Raw genomic sequence first — 20538 nt, 5'->3', positions numbered from 1 at the left:
TCGAGGTGGGTGGGTGGGGTGGGTGAGACCCCGGAAGGGGGATTTGTCTTCTGGGGGCCTCCCACCCCACTATGGGGGACCTCACACTTGCAGTTGTGAGTCTCACCTGGGAAGCCACAAGGTGATCTGAGACTTGCCGCCTTTCGACAACTCCAAAAACGGCAGAGGGGAGAGGATCCTTGCCCCGTGTGGAGCAAGGACAGGAAAACCTCACAAATATCTTCCCCTTTGGCTGGAAGAATGTCAACCCTGCTTGTACAAGCCTTTGATTTTTAAAATAAATGGGAAGGTGAGTTGGTTGGGACCTAACGAAGGAGGTGTGCCTCACGCCCACTTGTGGGTCCTCAGGGTGCTGGATTCAGGGCGGGTCTTTGCTCATGACGACGGCACCCTGGATTCCGCTCCCCTGATTTGTTTCATCTCTGCGGAGACCCTGCCAGGTCTCTACTGTCATTCCGTGTGTTTTACAGGTGAGGGAACAGAGACTCAAAGGCGGGTAGGTCACACACATGGGCCGTGGCGGAGTTAAGACTAGGAAGGGCTGTTTCCAGAGCCCACACTCCACACCCATTTGCCTTCGAGCTAGTCAAACCCTGGCAGAGCTCAGACTCTTAGCTATTGAGGGAAGTGTAGACCCTGCCCTGTCTCCCCTCAGGGTTTTCTCCTGGGCTGTTCAAACATCTGGAACATTCTCTCCTCCCTCTTTGCCTGCTCATTCTCTACGCTTCCGCATTCCTGGGTGAAGCCTTTCTCTTCACCCCCATCAGAAAGCTAGAGGCCATCAGACTGCTCAAACTTCCACTGTCGACCTCTGGAGGGGAGTGAGCAAGACAAGGACGAGAGTAGCTTACAGAAGGCACCTGCCAAATTGGCCATGAACTCCCGTGTAAAGCAGCGTTCCATGCGTTATTTCTCAGGTGTCTGTAGGAAGCCCTGGAGCACAGAGACCATAACTCAGTCATGTTTGGGGCCCGTCTCCCTGCCCCTCAACAGCTCATAAGGCCTGATTCAAACCAAACACAAGGATTTACACACCCCATGTTTCCCCCTCTCCCTGGCCCTAGTGGGCTGAACAGTGTCCTCCAAAAAGCTGTGTCCACCTCCTAACCACCAGAGCCTGTGAATTTGACCTTATTTGGGAAAAAGGAAGCCCTCGCTGATGTGATCCAGTGAAGGATCTTGAGATGAAATCATCTTGGGTCATCCGTGTGGGCCCCAAACCCAACAGCAAGTGTCCTCATAAGAGACAGAAGAAGAGATAACACAGAGAGGAGCGGCCACATGAAGACAGAGGTAGAGGCCAGAGGGCTACGTCCACCAGCCCGGGGAACCCCGAAGCCCCTGAAGCTGGAGGAGCAGGGAGGACCCTCTCCTGGTGCCTCCAGAGGGAGCACAGTCGTGCATCTTGATTTTGGACTCTGACCTCCAGACTGTGACGGAACAAGTATCTGTCATTTTAAGCGTCCCCCCGTGTGTGGTCCTTTGTCACAGGGGTCTCCTCGGGGCCAAGGAGGGGTTGAGGCTCCAGGTGCAGGGTGAGCACTCGGCTGGCCCATCCCGCCTCACTCCTTCTCTCAGGTATTGGTCAATCTTCAGTGGCTGTCGGGGCTGGATGTAATACTGAGTTCTTTACTTAGGACTCAGCTCCAGGTCCTAATCCCACTGCCTACCCCAAGGGCTTAGGAGCCCTTCCCTGAAACTCTAGCCTCTCCAGGTCTCCCTACCATCTCCCAAGTCATGTGGCTGCCCAGGCGCCCCCATGAGTCGCCCCCCACCCCCCACCCCATCGGTACCACCTCCACAATGGCAGGTCCTAGAGCCCTCTCTCCCCATGAGGCTAAATGTTTAAGCCGGGCCTCCCGGACCCTCCCCGCCCTCCTCTCACTGCAGCAAGACGCGGAGGCTCCCAGGGTCAGGTTCAAGGCTTCCTGAGAGTTGCACCTCTCTGCTTCCAGCCCTGTCACTGACCCACACCTTTGGCCAGTTTCCCTTGGGATCGCCCCCCCCCCCCCCGAGTAGAGAATGGCTCCTTCTGTGTGATAGGATGACAGGTACAAGTTCTGGTCATCCAGAGACCCGAGCAGCGCCGTAGGGTAGTGGCCCTCTTGGACCCAGCCAAAACCCCCCTACTTTTATATCTGTCCCTCACCCTTGCATTGACACCTGTGCCCTTAATTAACGTCCTTACCTTTTTTTTTTTTTTTTTTTTTTTTTTTGGTGAGAGTGCACATGCACGTGCGTGTAAGCAGGGGGAGGGGCAGAGGGAGAGGGAGAATCTGAAGCCGACTCCATGCCTGAACATGGAGCCCAAGGTGGGGCTGGATCTTAAGACCCTGAGATCACGACCTGAGCCCAAATCAAGGCTCTGATGCTCAACCAACCAAGCCACCCCAGGCGCCCCAGTGCACTTACTTTATAAAGAAACCTTTTGGCTTGGGTGGCTCAGTGGGTTAAGCCTCTGCCTTCAGCTCAGGTCATGATCTCAGGGTCCTGGGACTGAACCCCGCATCCGGCTCTCTGCTCAGTGGGGAGCCTGCTTCTCCCTCTCTCTCCGCCTGCCTCCCTGCCTACTTGTGCTCTCTCTCTGTCCAATAAATAAATAAAATCTTAAAAAAAAAAAAGAAAGGAAGAAACCTTTTTACTCCTTTTCCAGGTTGAGAAGGAAGAAGGGAAACCTAATGTTCAACTTTTTTTTTTTTAATTTAAAAATACATTGGATGACTTAAATCTCACGCCCACAGACAGCTCAGGAGAAGCCAGCAAATAAAAGCAAGTTTGTAGACTAGAAAGCCATTTTTTAAAAAATTCTCTTTCTGGTAACAAACTGAAAATGTTTAATCAATTCCACACACACACCGCGCCTCTCATGGCCTTCATTCTGCACAAGAACCAATACATGAATGAACACATCGAGCGGACGTGACATACACCAGGGCTTCCTGCTAACCGCTTCGCACATACTACCTTAATTACTCTGCTCTGCGGCCTTGGGAAGAGGGCAGTCACAACCCATTTCACAGATGAAGACAAAGATCTACCCCAGAACACAGAGTTCCTGGGAGACGCAGGTCCGGAGGTGATACTCCTGACAGTGCCCTTGAACCCTGAAAGAGGCACAGCCTAAGGGCTTAAACAGCGGACATCACGGTTGCCAGCAGTGTGAGCCCAGATAAGGTGCCTCAGTTTCCCCACCCGCCCAGTGTGTTCTTGGGGTTTGTTTAGAAGATTAAATGCGTGACAGCGACAAGCTTGGGGCTGGGGTGACTTGCAGGAGGAGTGAGAAACGAGGATGGGTCCGTGAGCAGAGGCTCGCTCTCCAAACCCTGCAGTAGCCCAGATTCTGAGCAAATGGGCAGGGGCCTGTGTCGCTGTCTCGCCGCAGGGCGGTGGGGGGGGGTCCGGTGCTGGACCATGCTTCCGTGTTCTCACGGAGGTCCTCACGCGCTCCGGAGCGGCGAGTGCGCGCCTTCTCCAAGCCTTACGGTAAGCGTGGCGCGCTGAGCAACCACGTGGCGGCGGAACCGAGGCCGGGCGGGAATGTGCGGAATGTGCCGCCCGGCCCGGCGCTGCTCGGGAGCCAAGACCCAGGTTCCCGCGGCGCGCGCCCTTGGCTCCCGTCTCTCCCTAATCGGACCGCACCCCCAGCCCCTGCCGGATCGCCCGGGACTCGTGGGAGTAGGTCGAGTCCCGCGCAAGCAAGCCCCCTGGCGGGGTTTGGGGACCGAGCGCGGCCCATCGGGTTCCTCGGACTCCGCACGCCCAGAACTCCCCAGAGGGTCCAAACCCGCGGCCGCTGCCACCAATCCAGAAGTCACGAGGCGAGGGGACCTAAAAGCAGGGGTGTAGGGTGTTAGGTATGCCACCCCTCTCCCTGCACCTGGAAAAGAATTTCCTTTCCTTTTTCCTCTTGGCAAGTGTCTGGAGCCCCAGAACTCGGAGGTTCCCCATAATAAAGACACGGAACGTCCCTCCGGCCATCCCCCTACCCCCACCCCAAAGGCCAAAGCGAAGGATGGAAAAGCTCTCGCTTTCGGGCATTCCAAGGGCACAAAAAGCAGGCACGAGGACGTGGTCACATCCCGAACACAGCCTCCGGGAAAGCGCGGGGATGGGGAGCGAGTGACCAATCCTCCAGGCGAATGAGGGGGCGTCGAGCCCTAACCCGGGGGAGGGGGGGCGGGGAACATTGCGGGAGCCCAAAGGGTCTTAGTACGGGTCCTTCTTGGGGAAAGTCCGGCTTCAGCGAGCCAGCGGGCTGGGTACCGAGCCCCCCCACCCACCCACGCGAGTCTCTGCAGGGGTGCTCCGCGCGCTCGCCGGGGGCGGGGTCTGGTCCTCCTAGGGTAGGCCGCAGCCTAGCTTGGCCCAGGGAGACACGGATGGGACTTGGCCTCCTAGGTCATTACCCCCCCCCCCAACCAATTTCTTTGCTTCGGTTGGGGGTGGTTATCTGCTCAGTCCGGGCGCCCATTCCACGGCACTTGGCACTTGGCTAGAGGCCAGGGGCCTGAGCCAAGAGGCCAGGGAATTCCTAGCGAATTGGGGGATTTCATATTGCTCAGGGCACCAGGCCATGCTTTTTGAGGGACGAAGATCAAGGAGTTAGATGTTTTCACCCCTAAAAGTGCACCTTCTCCCTAGGGAAACCAGAGGCGTTGTGAGCCGCCGCCCCCCTCGCCCCCGGCACCACCTGTTGGGGTTTGCTATTTAACTCCGGGCACACCTTGCCCACGGCCCTCCGAGCTCGGGGAGGAGGGTCCCGTCCCCGCATCCTGCCAGGCCGACGTCTGGGGCTCGGGTAGGGAGTTGATCTGTGCGTGGCTGAAATTAACTGATCAGGGGCGGAAACAAGTCCGTGGCTTGGGACGGTGGGAGGTGCGGCTGCCCCTGTTCCCAGCGTGTGGCTGTCCCAGGTGGGCGCCGGGCCCAGAGCTCGTCCCGACGCTCCCCGCAGCTTTGGAGCGCCAGAAGCCCGCCCGGTGCAGCCCTGGCGGAGATACACAGCGCGTGCACCCCCAGGAGGCGAGCAGGGTGAGGGAAGGGGAGGGGACCCCAGCGCCCCGGGACCCCGCGGCCCGCATTCGGAAGTTTTCCTGAGCGACTTAATGGCTGTCCTTTCAAGTCGCCGCCAGGTATGCGGCTGCAGGTGACTCCACCTGGGTGCGCCCCCTCTGGTCCCGTGTAGGGTGGGCGGCTGCGGGAGGTCGATGTCTGTAGATCATCTCCACTGGGGCCTGCGCCCCCTCCCCAAAGCCCCCCGCGGGGCGGGCCGCAGCCGCAGTGCGCGCAGGGGTCGGCGCCGCGGCGGGCCGGTTCCTGAATGAACGCGCTCCCTTCCCCCGCCTGAATGAAGGTTCCCACAGCCAGGGACGGTGGCAAACGCGCTTGCCGCGGAATTCGCCCTCTCGGGGCCGGAGATCCGCCCTGGCCGGCCGCGGTCTCCCCTGGGGACGGGTGGGCGGCAAGGAAAGCGGGAAGGTGATTTAAGTCACTTTCGGATTTCCTTTCCAACCAACGCAGCGCCTTCCCGATCGGGTCGCTGGCCCTTTGTCTCCATATAGTCACCGAGAAATAAGCGCGGAGCACTTTAAACGAGCCCAGAACTCGCAGTTCCTGCCTCGTGGTAGGTTTTTAAAAGGCAGTGCAAAATTAAAACTGCTGCAGAAAAGTTTTTAAGAGTTGCTTTTCTCTTTGGAAAAAAATAAAATAAAAACGCGTCCTCGGCACTCCTAGAAGCAGCCGTCCTCAAGGGCCCAGGGCCGGCGGCTCCCTCTGCAGCTCCAGGGACGCGTATCTGGGCTCCCCGGGGTGGGGGCTGGGCCGCTGGCGCTCCCCGCCAGGCCCCAAATTCCTGCGCCTCCCCCGCGGGTTCCTGGACGGTCTTCACGCTCGCCCGCCGGCTTGCACTTTTGCGCCCATCCCTGAGCGGGGAAATCAACGAAGTTCCTAGTCGAGATCTGCCCCGTCCGCCTAGTAACAGCGCCGCGCCCCCATTGGCTCATGCTAATTCCAGTTTCCTCTGTCTTTCTCCGGGTTAGGGGGGAGCTCCCTCCCGGACCCGGAGCCCGTTTGGCCGTAGTGGGCGAGCCTCTTTATGACCCGCCGCCCCTCGCTGTCGCCGGCCGCCTCGGGCCCGGCCGGGCCGGGGGCGCCCGCGGGGCTCGGGCCCCTAGCCCCGCGGAGCAGCGGCCGCTCGGCGATAGCGCGCAGTCCCATAAATCATCGGGGCAGCCGCCGGGTCGGGATTTTATGAATGAAAAAGCAGCCCGGCCGCCCTCGTGCGCGGGCTGCTGCTGCCGCGAGGCGCTCGCGTGGGTGCCCGGGGAGGGGGACACGGCGGTGGGCGCTCCCGCTCGGGCCACCCACCGCTTCCGAGGCGTGAGCCGGAGTAATTGCCCTGCTGGACCCGGAATTTCAGTAACCCTAATTCCCGGCGGGGGAGGGGAGCGCGAAGAATCAGCCCTGCGAGGGGGTATCTGGTCTCGCTGCGCGCACCCTTGCGAAGGGGAGTGGGCTTTTTCCTGCGTTTTCTTTGAGCCTTTACTGTTAGGGGATACGGCGGTTTGATGACCCTAAACTGTATTCGGAGGGAAGTAAATGAATGGTCTAATTAATTGGGGGCAAGCAATGTAAAAACTCAAAAAAAGTTAAGATTGGGCAAAATGTCTTTTTATTTAAAAAAAAAAAAAAGGCACCAAAGACACTAAATCTGAACAAAAAATTTTAAAAACCCACTTTTCTGTATTCTTTTATTTGCCTCTTAAGGTAGCGATAACATTGGGTTCCCTCTCTTATAACCACTAATTTATATAGATTTTGCTTAAAACCTGATCAATGCACCCATTTCTTTAACTTACAATTGTTCTAATTTTTGCCGGCCCCTGCCTTCCCCCCACAGGCTCACGAATGCAGCCCCGGGCTAATTGTAAGGGTGCAAAGATGTCCACACCCCCCGACAAAACCAATTAGGAAGCTTCCGGTGGTCTTGTCAGAGGCAAGAGAAGCGACTAATATTTCCAGCGATTTAATTTATTTTTTTTAATTAAAAAATAAGTCAGGACAGAGACCACTACTTTGCAGTCTTCCATTCAAGGAGTTTTCCTAGCTCTTAAATTGCCGGGATGGGGGGTCGAGGGCTGGGGGCGATCGGAGACCCCTGGAAGGTTGTATTGGCCAAGGTAGGAAGGCGACCCGCAGATCCCCCAGGCGAGGAGGACGGGATGAAGGAAAGGCTGGCCACCATCTTGGGCTGCTGCTGGAATTTTCGGGCATTTATTTTATTTATTTTATTTTTTGAGCGAGCACATGCTAGGCTGAAACCCCTTTTGGCTTAGGGATACCCCCTCCGGCATTTGCAACGACCACCCCCACCTCCGGCGCGGGAAAGGAGCCTCCAGCAGGGTCACGGACTCCGCTTCGCGTCCCTGAGTGCTAAGTGGTTCCTGAAATTTACACGTGTTAATGAAAATGAAAGAAGATGTAGACTTGAGGTCCCTTGGCCGGCTCTCCGCCCGTGGGTGCCCTCGTGGCGTTTTCGGAAATGCGCCCATTCTCCCGGCTCGGATATAGGGTGTCTCCGAACCCCAGAGTGCCCCCTCCATGCGGTCTCCCCCGGCTGCGTGTGGCCTGGCCGCCCCCCCCCCCCCACTTGTTCCCCCCTGCAGAGCCACCTCCACCCCCCCCCCCGAATCCCGGGGGACCCACTCGGGGAGGGCAGACACCCCTGCACCCCTCTTCCCCGGCGGGGAGAAAGGCAGCCTCGGGCGATTTGCATTTCTATGAAAACCAGGCTTCGGGGCAACTCCGCCGCGGGGCAGGCGTGGCGCCTCCGGGATGGCTTTTGGGCTCTGCCCCTCTCAGCTCCCCGGCGCTCGGAGCCCGCGCCCCCTCCCCCTGCGCCCGCCCGCCGCCCCCCCCCCCCCCCCCCCGTCCGCTCCCATTCTCTGCCGGGCTTTGATCTCTGCTTAACAACAGTAACGTCACACGGACTACAGGGGAGTTTTGTTGGAAGTTGCAAAGTCCTGGAGCCTCCAGAGGGCTGTCGGCGCAGTAGCAGCGAGCAGCAGCGTCCGCGCGCTCCGGCGAGGGGCAGACGAGCTCGAGGGAGCGCGGGGCAGCTGGAGCCAGAGCTGAGCGCGGAGCGACCCGGGACCCACCGCCGTCCCCAGGCCCCCCAGTAGAGCCCCAGCCATGGCACACCAACTCTTATGCTGCGAGGTGGAGACCATCCGCCGGGCGTACCCCGATGCCAACCTCCTCAACGACCGGGTGCTGCGGGCCATGCTCAAGGCGGAGGAGACCTGCGCACCCTCCGTGTCCTACTTCAAATGTGTGCAGAAGGAGATACTGCCGTCCATGCGGAAGATCGTGGCCACCTGGATGCTGGAGGTGCGGGGCTTCGGGCGGCTCTTTAGGACTTTTCCTGCAACTTGTTGCCCAAACCCCATTTCTTTGCCGCTCGTCTCCCTCCCTCCTCTCCCACCCCAACTTTGAAGTTTGCCCGGGGGTTGCTAGGAATCGCGTTTTCAAAATATATAGATATTGTGGGTATTTTTTTTTTATCGAAAATGCGGTGGGGGGTGGGGTCGTTTGAAATTCCCTATCCTGGCGGGGGTAGTCTGGGAGAGCGGCCGGGGAGGAGACCCTTCGGGGAAAACCAGTTGCCGGGGGCACCCCAATTGACTCGAGGGTGCGGGCCGGCGTCCTGGGCGCCCTTTGTGGCCCCCGCCTGAGCCCGAGCCCCCGCTGCGCCTCCTCTACGGCTACACTGCCGCGGGCCGCCTGCTCCAGGGGGAGGGGGCATAGATTTGATTTTTAAATTAATATCCATGGACACGTATGCAAGGGCCGCTCGTGCCAGTATTATGCGCCATCTTTGTTCTTTTATTGCAAAGCAAAAGTGTTTATTAATAATTGGGGGCAGGGTGGGGGCGGGGAGCGCCCGGCGAGGCGCTGGGGCCGCCGCGAGGGGCCGCGCGGCCGCGGCGAACCGGAGGGAGGGGCGCGGGGACCGAGCGCGGGCAGCTTGGGGGGGGCCCCCGCTCGGGAAGAGGGGCCCCTTTGTTCAAGCTGCCGGTCCCGGGGCGCCCTGCACGGCCAGCCTGGGCCGGAGAGCACGCCGAGCTACAAGGTCGCGTGGCCCCCAAGACGCTGGGGATTGACCCTGGCCTGCAGGGGTCTCAGCTTGGGGGACCTGTCTGGAGCGAGTCGGCGGCCCGGGGCACACTTTCAGGCCTTCAGCAGGCGCCCGGGGGACCCGCAGATATTTTAAAATAATTTTTGAAAGTGCGGCGTGGTGCCCTTGCGAGAGGGAAAAGGCGCCCGCGCCCAGGGGGAAGGGGGGGCCCCCGAGTTTGAATTCCTGGGGCTCTCCCCGGAGCCTCCAACGAGCTCTCGACCCCCGGCCTGGGTAAAGGGCCGCCCGAGGGTCATTTTCAGGGGTTTTTTATGTACCCAGTTATTTTTTTTATATTTTTAAATATTTTTTGAAAAGATGACGTCTGGGGAAATGCGGCGCGGCGGCCTGGGACGCCACCTTTGTGTCTCGCAGGCGCTGTGAGCGCGGCGCCCAGCCCCGCGGCCCGCCCCGCGGCCCCGCACCCCATTTGGGGCGAGCCCCGGCCCGGCGGGCCCCAGAGCACCCACGCGGGCCGGGGTCTCCGGGGCGGGCCGCCCGCGCGCGGCGCACGCCGCCAGCCGTGCCCACTCCCGCCCCCACCGTGCCAGCCTCTTGGGGACTTTCCCTTTCAGTTTCGGGCTGGGTGGGCACTGGGGACACGCGGGGGAGGGGGTGCGGCAGCGGCGGTTTCAGCCGCCCCCCACGACCGACCCGCTGCGCGCTCGGGACCCGCCGCCCGGGCACGAGCTGGGGTGGGGGGCGCGGGGTCCCCGCGGAGGGGCCCAGCGGCGGCGGTCACGACGCCCGTGCCCCCCAGGTCTGCGAGGAGCAGAAGTGCGAGGAGGAGGTCTTCCCGCTGGCCATGAACTACCTGGACCGCTTCCTGTCGCTGGAGCCCGTGAAAAAGAGCCGCCTGCAGCTGCTGGGGGCCACCTGCATGTTCGTGGCCTCGAAGATGAAGGAGACCATCCCCCTGACGGCCGAGAAGCTGTGCATCTACACTGACAACTCCATCCGGCCTGACGAGCTGCTGGTAACCTGGGACCCCCCGCGGCCCACCCACGCCCCTTGAGCCCCAGGACCCCCCCGGGTGGGGGAGGTGCAGAGGGCGGGAGGCCCCCCGCAGGCCGCTGCCGCACCCTACGCCCCGAGGGCTGGGGGCCACACCGGTGGGGCTCCTTGGGCGGAGCGGGAGGGACCCCCGCTGCCCCCATCCCCAGCGCGCCCCACCACACACGGTCGCTCCGACTCCCACCTCTGCTGCGCCCCTTAGCGCTGCCGAAAAGTGGGCGGCGCGCGCCCTCTAGCGACGGCGGCGCGGGCAGCCGGCGCGGCTCCCAAGGGCTTGCGTTCCAGGTGTGGCTCTTTTTGGTCCCCACTTGGGCACAGTTGGCTTTTTCTACGGCACCCTCTCTTTTTGGACCTCTGTTGGGGTGGCGTGCTGTCCTCCACTTCCCAGACCCCCAGCGTGCCCCGTGCCTTCGCTCCTGGGCCGTGCCCCACGGAGTGGGAGAGGGGGGACCCAGCCCCGCCCCTCTTTTTATGCCGGTTCACCCCACTTCCACAGCAAATGGAGCTGCTCCTGGTGAACAAGCTCAAGTGGAACCTGGCCGCGATGACCCCGCATGACTTCATTGAACACTTCCTGTCCAAGATGCCCGTGGCCGAGGAGAACAGACAGATCATTCGCAAGCACGCGCAGACCTTCGTCGCCCTCTGTGCCACAGGTAGGGCAGCTGGGTCCCGCTGCTCCCCGGCCTCCCTGGGGGCCCTCGCCCCTGCCAGAAGAGCTTCTTGCCCTCTGCCTCCGTTTCCCCGTCTGAAGAGCTGGTCCCCAGACCCTCCTGCTCTCGGAGGTGCTCCTCTTCCCTTGGCTGAGTGCTGGGCTAGGTGAGGGGCAGTGGGGGGGTCCCTTCCTGAGTCAGGCCGCTGAGGCTGGCCGCAGCCACCAGCAGTGCCTTCGGGATGGGGGTGGGTGGTCCGCCAGGCTGTGGTCACTCCGTGCTGGAAAGGGTTTCCCTTGGCTGCCCAGCCTGCCTCCCCCATCACCAGTCCTTCCCTGTGTCCTCAAGGGGCCCCCTTCTGGCCTCTCCTGGGCTGGGCCACCTGCCAGGGGCGCCTACAGGGGTGGGGAGTCGGCCCGCAGTGCCTGCACCAACCACGTGCTACGGGCGGCCCTTGTGCGGGGGCGGCCCGCAAAGGAACTTGGCGGCCTGAGGCCCCGCCAAGGGGTGCCTCGGGCCTGCGCAGCTCAGCTGAGCACTGGGAGGGGCTTCAGAGCAGCCTGGGGCTGGGCCGCGGCAGTTGGCAGCAGGGGCCGGTCGTCCCTCCCCCTGGCGGGGCTCTGGATGGTCCCTGGCGGCCCCTCCCTGACCCGGCCCTGGCCCCAGCCCCTGGGCAGCCATGGATTCAGCACTGGGGCGAACTCCCACGGACACACGCTGGCTTTGCCTCTCGTTTCCCCCAGCCCTTACCCTAACACCCTTTCTCTCTCCCTCATTCTCCCTCTTTGTGACCTCTTTCTCTCTCCCTCTGATCACATGAAGTGGGCAACCCTGCCTGGGGACCCAGGCCCCCATCCCAGCCAGCTCTGCAGTGGGCCACCTCTGCCCCCGGTCAGGCCTCTGCTGTCACCTGTGTTTGGGGCTCACCGTGGGCAACCAGAGGGCCACAGGGCATCCAAGGGGGAAGTTGACATCTATCACTCCCTCTTCACAAGCCGCAGAAGCCCTAGTCTGGCACCTCCTGGCACCCTCTTGATGTCAGGGTGCTATTTCTGGCTCAGGCAAGAGTCAGGAAGACTCTGCTGGCCTCCCATCCTCCGCCTCCTGCTCAAGGCGTGAACCCCCTCCTCCGAGCCCTTCCAAGTGAGAGGAGTGGGGGACACTGTCGTCCGGATGGATCTGAGGGGTGGCAGCTCTGGCCCTGGGGCAGGGCCGGGGAGCCTCCCGCTGGCCATCCCCTCGGCCTCCAGGGGCCAGCCGCACAAGCAGGCAGGGAGGCGTTCTCTGGCTGGGCCGCCTCGGAAGAGAGAGGCCTCTGGAGACGTCCAGGCAGCCTTTTATGGAGCTGAAAGTGGTTCAGAGAAACGGCAGAGTTTCCTGGAGATAATGTAAGGAACAGTTCTTGTACACCCTTCCCCCTACCCCCCCCCAGGATGGCGGGGGCAGCCTGGAGCTCCCCCTCTCCCAGAACCCTGGGGAAGTGGGGTGTGTAGCCCACGTGCAGGGCTTGGCCGTGCGGGGAGCTGCCCTGGCGCAGAGGCTAAGTGGGCTTCAGTGCGGACCCCCAGCTGGCCCGCGTCGGTGTGCGCGCGTGTGGCCGGCCTCTAAGACTGGGCCCAACAAGCACCCCCGGCCTGTAGGGTGCAGCCTGGGCCCAAAGCCCTGGGTCTCTCCTGAGGGAAAGTGGGGGGAGGACCCCACTTCTCCTAGGTATTAACTCCGGGGGGGGATCAGGCAGGCCAGGAGGAGAGGGTCACCCACCCACCCACGTCCAGGGACAGATTCTCCGGGTCCAGATGTTCGCCTGTGCGGTCCGAACGTAACAGAGACGCAACCTTGCCCTTGGTCACAAGGGGACCTCTCACTTTTGAGTGGCTGCTCCGAAACAGGTTGGCAGAGACGGAGGCCTGAGCAAAAGCCCCAGAAGATATTTTTGTCCTCCACGGAGCAAGGGTCCCGCTTGATGGTGCCGTGAGAGGAGGGGCTCTGTTCTTGCTCTGGAGACCCGCAGACGGGCTCCCACACGAGTGCACACGTCCCCCACACCTGGTGAACATGTATATTCATCTGTGTGTCCTGGAGTTTTCCGGGCGCTGCAGTGGGTTAGGTAAGCAAACGACCAGGGCTGACAACTCATCAGGACTGACGAGTAGGTCTTAGCGAGAGTCCACAACGCCTCTGGGGGTCACTCTGGCCACAGGCCCCCCTGCCCTGCTCTGCAGCCAGCAGAGTGGAAACCAGTGTCAGAGCTTTGGGGATGCAGTTGGGTTCCTCCTCATCTCCACACATAAGCCCTGTAGTGTGCACACACACGCACACACACTCATCTGCCCTGTGCTGTGCATGCACACACTCATCTACACGTGTAAGCCCTGCACCGTGTGCACACACATCTACCCTGTACCATTCGCGCATCTCCACACATAAGCCCTGCACTGCACACACACATACACCCATCTACCCTGCGCTGTGCACACGTACATGCTCACACTTGTGCACACACGCACACCCTTCTGTGGGGAGGCGGGCTCCAAAAGCGAGCCTGTCCCCAGCTCATCGTCCCTTGTGGACTGGAGTCTCAAGGTCCAGCCAAACTAGTTGGGACATGGCAATTTCTGTCCCCGCCTGATGGGCCTCAGTGAAAAGCTTTTCATTCGTGGCTCCGGGCTCCCAGACTTGGGGCCACTGCTCCAATGTCAAGTGGGAAGGAGGTGGCTGCCTCTTAAGAAATTTCTTTTTCGTGGTACCCAGTGGTGGGCTCTGTGGCCCCTCCAAGGTGGCTCCCCAGCCCCCAACCTGGCCACGTTCCTTTGGCCAGGCCTGCTCTCTGCTCCCCGGAGGAGGGAGCAGACCCTCAGGCCCACCAGGCCCTGGCACTCCGTGCATGCAAAAGGGGATCAAGGGTCTGACAAAGACGCTACGATGGTCCCTCCCTCCCCCCAACCCCCTGATCGAGAAAATCGGCGGCCTTTCCCACCAAAAATTCTTCACTGCGTGCCCCAGAATGGCAGCCCATTGGCCCCACATGGCCATTTACACATCCTTACCACTTTCCCACCTTTTCATGATAAGGGTGAGAGGTGCTGGGGCTCAGCCTAGGGGCAAAGGCAGGGGTCTCCCCCATCCATCACTGAGCCGTGCCTTGGAACAGAGGGGAGGGAGTGCTGGCAACTGGCAGGTGAGGTAGTGAGAGGACGCTACCTCCGCTGGGTCCCAGGAGGAAGGTCTGGTGAGGACGGGCACCCCATGCCACCATGGGGACCAATGTCCCCCACCCCTGCACACTCCTGGGGGACGGTGAGACCCGTGTGCCCCTCCCAGAGTGTAGACCTGACAAGCCACCCCCCTGTCCCTGGGGCCCAGCAGCACATCTTGTCCCTTGTAGTCTGTCACCTTTTTTAATTTTTGTGGATGAGCAACATGGTTCTCAAGGCTCAAGTACAGTGATGTTCCTTGTCCCTTCCCCAGAGGCTTTGCAGTTTGCTTTTGCCAATGGTGGCTTCCTCCGTTTGCTTTTCCGTTTTCAAGGGAACGTGACAAGCTCGTCGGGTGACTCCCAGGCCTGGCTTCTGTCCAGCGCTGGGTCGTGCGCTGCAGAATCAGCCCAGGCCAGCCGTGGGCGGGGACACGCCCTGATGCAGAGTTGGGGCTGGGGACTGCCGGGACCACCGGGTCCTGTGGAGGGTCCCCAGCTCACGGCCCCCTCACCTCTCTCCCTCTCTCCTGCAGACGTGAAGTTCATTTCCAACCCACCGTCCATGGTGGCAGCCGGGAGCGTGGTGGCCGCCGTGCAAGGCCTGCACCTGGGAGGTTCCAATAGCTTCCTGTCCTGCCATCGCCTTACTCGGTTCCTCTCCAAAGTGATCAAGTGTGACGCGGTAAGTGACTGAGGGCACTGCTCCCATGCCAGCTTGGCAGGGCCCATCCGGCACCAGGTACTAGAAACTTCTAGCACACGGGGGCCCAAAGCTGCAAGTTCACTGATGGGAAATGCCATGCTCGCGCCAAGGGCCCAGAAGTGATGGAGGTGGGGACCATGTGTGGGACGGGACAGGTGCCGGATTCAGAGGCATGGGACCTGGCCTGAGGCTGACGGCTGCAGGCCTCTCCCTGCTCTCCTGCAGCTCCTTTGGAAGGAGAAGCATTTCCCAGAACTTGCGGGCAGGCCAGGAGGGTCCTCGGGCTTCTGGGGCTCCCAGGGCTCCCAGGGGCAGGCGGGAGCCACACAGCCCTCCCGGGGAGCCGTCCAGGAAGAGGGGCCACAAGGCAGGCCTGGCAATGATCCGTGTCCTAATGGCATGTGAAGTTGGGCCCCAGTGGGGCTTTGTCTGAGCCACGAATGCGGATGGCTCGTAAAAGGGAGCCTGAAAGGGCTTCTGTGAGGTCTGCAGATGCAACAATGGCCCCTGGAGACGACCGCGTGTTTTACGGCCCCCTTTGAGTGGCTGCTGCCATTGGTGCCCCGAGCCGGAGCCGATTGTGTCGTCCTTCTTCGAGATGCCAGTGTTTGATTGCCGCTTCCTTTCTTGTCTTAGAGAAAGAATGGAAATCCCAGTTACGGGGCTTTGTGGCCTTTACTGGATGAGACCAGCGAGGTTGGCGGGTCAGCCCTCAGCCTCCGCTGGTCTGCCGAGCGGGAGCGAGTGACCGCCCTGACCCCAGTCCAGGTCTGGCTCGGACTCGGGCTGCCTTCTGGGGGTCCACTCTCAAGGGCCCCGGAGGCCCTATGGGCCCTAGCGGCCGCCACCCCACCACACCATTCAGGGAAGGAAAGCCGGGCTGTGGGGAGAAGCCTGCCCATCCCCTGCCTGGAGGGGACCACATTCTTGCTTCTGTCCTTGCTGGGAGCAGGTGGTTCCCGGAGTGGGTGGGGAGGCTCCCCTCTCAGCCTCCGTGCTTACTGGGCCTCCTAGAGGGATGGGGTGTCCTGGCCGGCTGCTGGGGGCCAGCGCTGCCCTGCAGCTCACCCTTGGTGAGGGAGACACCACAGATAGCCTGGGCACAGACAGCTGCAGATCAGAACCGCGATCACAGCTGGACTGAAATTCGTTGGTCTGGTTACCCGGCGACCAGCGCAGAGGAGCCCAGGCACGGGAAGCCTGGGCCACGGAGCCCTACGTGTCCTCGGGCTGGGAGCTGCGTCTGCCCCTCCCCAGAACTGGGCCCTGGTCACCGGCGTGGCTCTTCCCAGGCCGAAGCTGCAGGTCTCTGGCCGTGAGGAGGAAGTTAGGGCCATGTGGCAAAGGGGAGTCCCTTTCTGCACCCCTGGCCTTCCCCTCCGCCACACAGTCCCCCGAGTCCCCGGCGGTAAGTGAACCATTGCCCGTAAGAGCTGCCTGCAGAGAGCCACTGCGGGCGGGCGGGGAGGAGCCATCTGGCCTTGGGGCTGGGACTGGGGGGCTGTGCTGGGGGTTAGGATCGGAGCCCGAGGAAGTTATTAGGAGTCCCGTGCCCTCACCAGGCCTTCTGGGCCTCTGAATCCTCATCTGTAAAACGCTGTTTGCGCCTACCCTGCCTTGCTCACTCGCCGTGACAAACGCAGAAGGAGTGGGGTAGGAAAGCCCTCCATGTGAAAACGTGGAGCTCCATTAGTGTGACCGAGCCCCAGGGAGGGGTTCACTCAGAACCCTTGCTGGCCTGGAGCCACTGCTTTTGGGCAGGGAACACCTGTTTCCAGCCCCACCTGGTTGGGAGCTCAGCGGCACCTTCCCCAGGCACGTCCGTGGTTCCCTGGTTCCTGGGGGAAAGGTGCAGGTCTGTTTTCCAGGCTGGGCTGGAGACTCTCTGTTCCAGGATAGAAGCCCAATGGGGCATGCCTGGAGTTGGGACGGCAGCCCGCCACCTGCACCTCAGCTCCTGGGAGAGCCTCCTGGGCGTGGAGACCTTGAGGAGGGCACCGGGCCAGACCAGTGCGTTCTCCCAGGGTGCAGGCCAAGGGGGCAAGGATGGAGGAAGATAAAGGGTCCAGGCACCCCCCGCCCCGGGCCACCCAGTGTTCACCCTCGGTCATGCACGGCCTAACGCTTTTGTCGGCCATTCGTCATGGAAGGCTGGGTTCACTTCGAGGGCTGATGTGGCAGAGGTTAAGTCCGAAGAGCAGGGTTCAGGGGGCCTCTCCAGCCTGCTCAAACAGCACTGAATCGGCCAAGGGCGGCGACTGGGCCGGCAGAACAGCAATCAGGGGTGAGGCTGGCCGGGGGGACGCCAGGCGGGTGGGCAAGGGCGTCCTCACGCACAGAAGATAGCCAGTGGCGCTGTGGCCAAGTGGGGGCCCAAGCTGGTCGGCTCTGGAGTCTGGGCAATGGCCCCAAGTTCTTCACCCGATTTGGGGGAGGCAGTGCTTTACCCCACATGGACAAAGTGCTGGCGTTTGGGAGGGGACTGGCCCACCGGCCTCCATCTGAGGACCCCTGTCTCCCATCTGGCCAGGACTGTCTCCGCGCGTGCCAGGAGCAGATCGAAGCTCTGTTGGAGTCCAGCCTGCGCCAGGCCCAGCAGCAGAGCCTGGACCCCAAGGCGGCGGAGGAAGAGGAGGAAGAGGAGGAGGCCGATCTGGCCTGCACACCCACCGACGTGCGAGATGTGAACATTTGAGGGGGCGCGCGGCATGGGAGGGGCCGACCCCAGGTGCTGCCCTGACAGGACCGTGCTCCTCGTCAGGACCGGTTACCACCAGAAGGGAAAAAGCTTCCTTCTCCTTTCCTGTCGTTTTTTTTCCTTTGCTCTTTTTCTCTCTTCCATCTCTGACTTAAACAAAAGAAAAAAAAAGTACCCCAAAAATACTGTCTTTAAAAAAAAAAAAGAAAAAAAAAGAGAGGCAAAAAAAAAAAATAGTATTTGCATAACCCTGAGCTGGGGGGTGGGGGGAGGTTTGCTACAAAATAGAGGCTCTTACACCCCTAACGGACTAGATTTTATACGGATGTGTTCGCGTCTCTGTGTCGTAAGGATAGGCATTAACACAAGGAACGAGTCTGCGGGGGAGGACTAGATTTGATGCTTTCTGTGTTTCAAACAAAACAAAAAAAAAAGCATAAAAACATTTTTAAAAAACTAGAAAAAAGCCAACCAGCCGTTTTTGGAGTAGAAGAGGATTTTAGGTAGCAACCACGTTCCTTAGCGTGGCTTCGTGGTGGTCCTAGGTCCCCCGCCCCTCGCTTGCTCGTGCATGTAGTCACTTTATAAGCCCTTTGCGCGTGTTTTATTTTATTCCGTAGGTAGGTGTGTAAACTCTTCACCTGTCCGTGGCTGATGGAACCTCAGTTGGCATAGCGTAGAGCTCGGCGAGGTCGCATGCTGGCCTGACCCGGAGTGGGTGGGTGGCTGGGCCCGGGGCCAGCGGCGCAGCGGTCCCGCGCTGCTGAGAACAGATCCCGCCCTAGTGACGTAATATATTCTATTTTTATAATCGTCCTATTTTTGTAGTTGCCTGTTGATGAGATGCTGGTTTTTCACCCCCACAGACCCACAAGCCTGCTCACATCCAGGTGAAACCCACAGCTCCTTTTTTTTTTTTTTTCCTTTTCTTTCCTTCTCAATATTCTAGAACCATTCCATTTCAAAGCACTTTCGATCCAGTGGTTATCGGGAATCTCTCGTGTCTGTTGTGTGTGGAGGGGTGGGGGCGCGTTTTCTTCATGGAATGGTTTGGGAATATTCGCGTCCTTGTGTGCGGACGGGACGGCGGCGAGGCAAGTGAGGTCACTTATGGAGTTAGCGGGAGGGGATGTTCTTGAAGGCGAGCTTCCGGTCAAGAAGTACATTCTTACGTTGCCAGGGTGACGTGTTCCTTTCTCTGTAGAGCAGTGGAAGTTCGGGAGTCCTTGGTGCCAACTGGTGTTTGAAAGCGTAGGGGGCCTTTCAAGGTTGACCTAGAGAACGCGTAGTTTAAGGCTTAGGAAGGTTTTTAAACACTAAAATATATAATTTATAGTTAAGGCTAAAAAGAATATTTATTGCAGAGGATGTTCGTAAGGCCAGTATGATTTATAAAGTAATGCAATCTCCCTTTGATTCACACACACACGCACACACACGCACGCGTGCGCGCACCTTTGACGTTGTAGGTTTCATACAGTTTGTCCAAGTTAGGTCCTTTCTCATAGGAGAGAGAAAAAGATCCTGAGGAATAACACAGAGAAGCACAGATTTGGCTAATTCGGCCTATCCTGGCAGTTCCCCAGATGGGAACCCCACTCGGAGTTCCTCAGAAAATGAGGGTACTTGAAAACACGTTCAGCCCCAACATATTCTTGTCCCCTGACCCCCTCCTTTTGAAAAAAAGTTTAGCAACCAATAGACAATTTGCACATCTTGGCTATGTACCTTTTCGTGATGACTATGTAGGGAGAGTAGAAGGCGGCAAGGGCACAGGGCTGGTGCTCGGCGAGGGCGTAGGGGGCACGGGTGGGGGCGAGCAGAGGGCCGACGGTGAAACCACGCGGCGGCCAGGCGGTGGTGGCTCGGTCTCCTGATTCGATGCTACCGATGACTTCCCAGCACAGTTTGGAAACCCATTCACATCGCTTCTCTGTATCTCTTTCACATTGTTTTGCTGCTATTGGAAGATCAGTTTTTGTTTCTGTTTTACAATGTCATATACTGCCATTTTCTAGTTTTAATTTTCTCATAGAAAAATGTATTAAGGATGCTTTTTTTTTGTAGATTTTTTTTTTTTTTATGTGATCAATTTTGACTTAATGTGATTACTGCTCTATTCCAAAAAGGTTCCTGTTTCACGATACCTCATGCTTCTCTTAGCCATGTGTAGACCCGGCGGTCCGGCTCCGGCAGGCAGACACGCGGACCGGGATCCCGAAATGGGCCTGGCGGGGGTGGGCTCGGGGCCGTGACTGCCTCCTTCTCCCTGCGCCTGTAATGCTGGGCTGTCCCCCACCCCCGGCCTGGGACGGGCCACCTCCCCAGTCTCTACAGCCGTATTGTTCTTCCCGTGAAGCTATGGAAGTCGCACTATTATATTATTATTATGGTAACAGGTGCCGTCACATGCCACCGCGGGGTTGTGCGGCGCGACTCGGTCACTCGGGATGAGCGGACTCGCTTCTGGACTTGGTGAACGTTCCGGGTGTCGCGTCTGTTAAGTACCAGTGTTCTGTGTGTTCTCTGCATTACAGCAAGATGCGGATTTAAAAACAAAAGGACTCCAGATCTCAGTGAAGCCGGCTGACCGTGCTGCGTGCCCAAGTCGCCCGGCACGCTGCCGAACCAAAAGGATTTGCACCCCGGGGTGGCCCCTGTCCCGGCTGGGTCAGCCTTGGGTGCTCCCTGGCCATTGGCAGGCCCTGGCCCCGCCATGCCCCGCCCCTGCAGGAACACTGCCTCTGCTTACCTCAACCGTTCTGGTGCGGCATCTCTGTGTCTGAACCAAACGGGGTCCTTGAGGGACGGTCTGTCCTCGTGGGGGGAGGGGTTGAACGTTATGTGCGCTCAAAGGCCAAAGGCCGGCGGCAGGTCTGGGGAGCACAGCGGAGTCTGTCCTGTGACCAGCAAGTCTGTGAGGGTCTCTGGTGGGCGGGCACTTTTGGTCTGGGGGGTGCTCGGCTTGCACACTGTGGCGCAGACATGTAACCGGCACGTTTCCAGCAGAAAACAAAAGACAAACGTGAAAAGTCTAGAAATAAAATTGGTTAAAACCCCAGTGCGGGGCCTGCCTGTTTCCTGGGGCCGGTGGGGAGC

The 20538-nt window shown here is 60.0% G+C and overlaps 1 protein-coding gene across 1 annotated transcript; it reads left to right on the top strand.

The window, feature by feature from the left end:
• Positions 1 to 7959: 7959 nt before the first annotated feature.
• On the top strand, positions 7960 to 17639 carry LOC111149458 (cyclin D1). Its single transcript, XM_022506549.1, has 5 exons — positions 7960 to 8388; positions 9936 to 10151; positions 10686 to 10845; positions 14572 to 14720; positions 17272 to 17639. The coding sequence occupies exons 1-5, from the start codon at positions 8191 to 8193 to the stop codon at positions 17434 to 17436; spliced, it is 888 nt and encodes a 295-aa protein (XP_022362257.1). The 5' UTR covers positions 7960 to 8190; the 3' UTR covers positions 17437 to 17639.
• Positions 17640 to 20538: the final 2899 nt, after the last annotated feature.

The sequence above is a fragment of the Enhydra lutris genome, unplaced genomic scaffold (genome assembly GCF_002288905.1).
Source record: "Enhydra lutris kenyoni isolate GAN:26980312 unplaced genomic scaffold, ASM228890v2 scaffoldscaffold22, whole genome shotgun sequence".
In the NCBI taxonomy this organism is placed as follows: Eukaryota; Metazoa; Chordata; class Mammalia; order Carnivora; family Mustelidae; genus Enhydra; species Enhydra lutris.
This window is presented reverse-complemented; position numbering and strand designations above follow the sequence as displayed.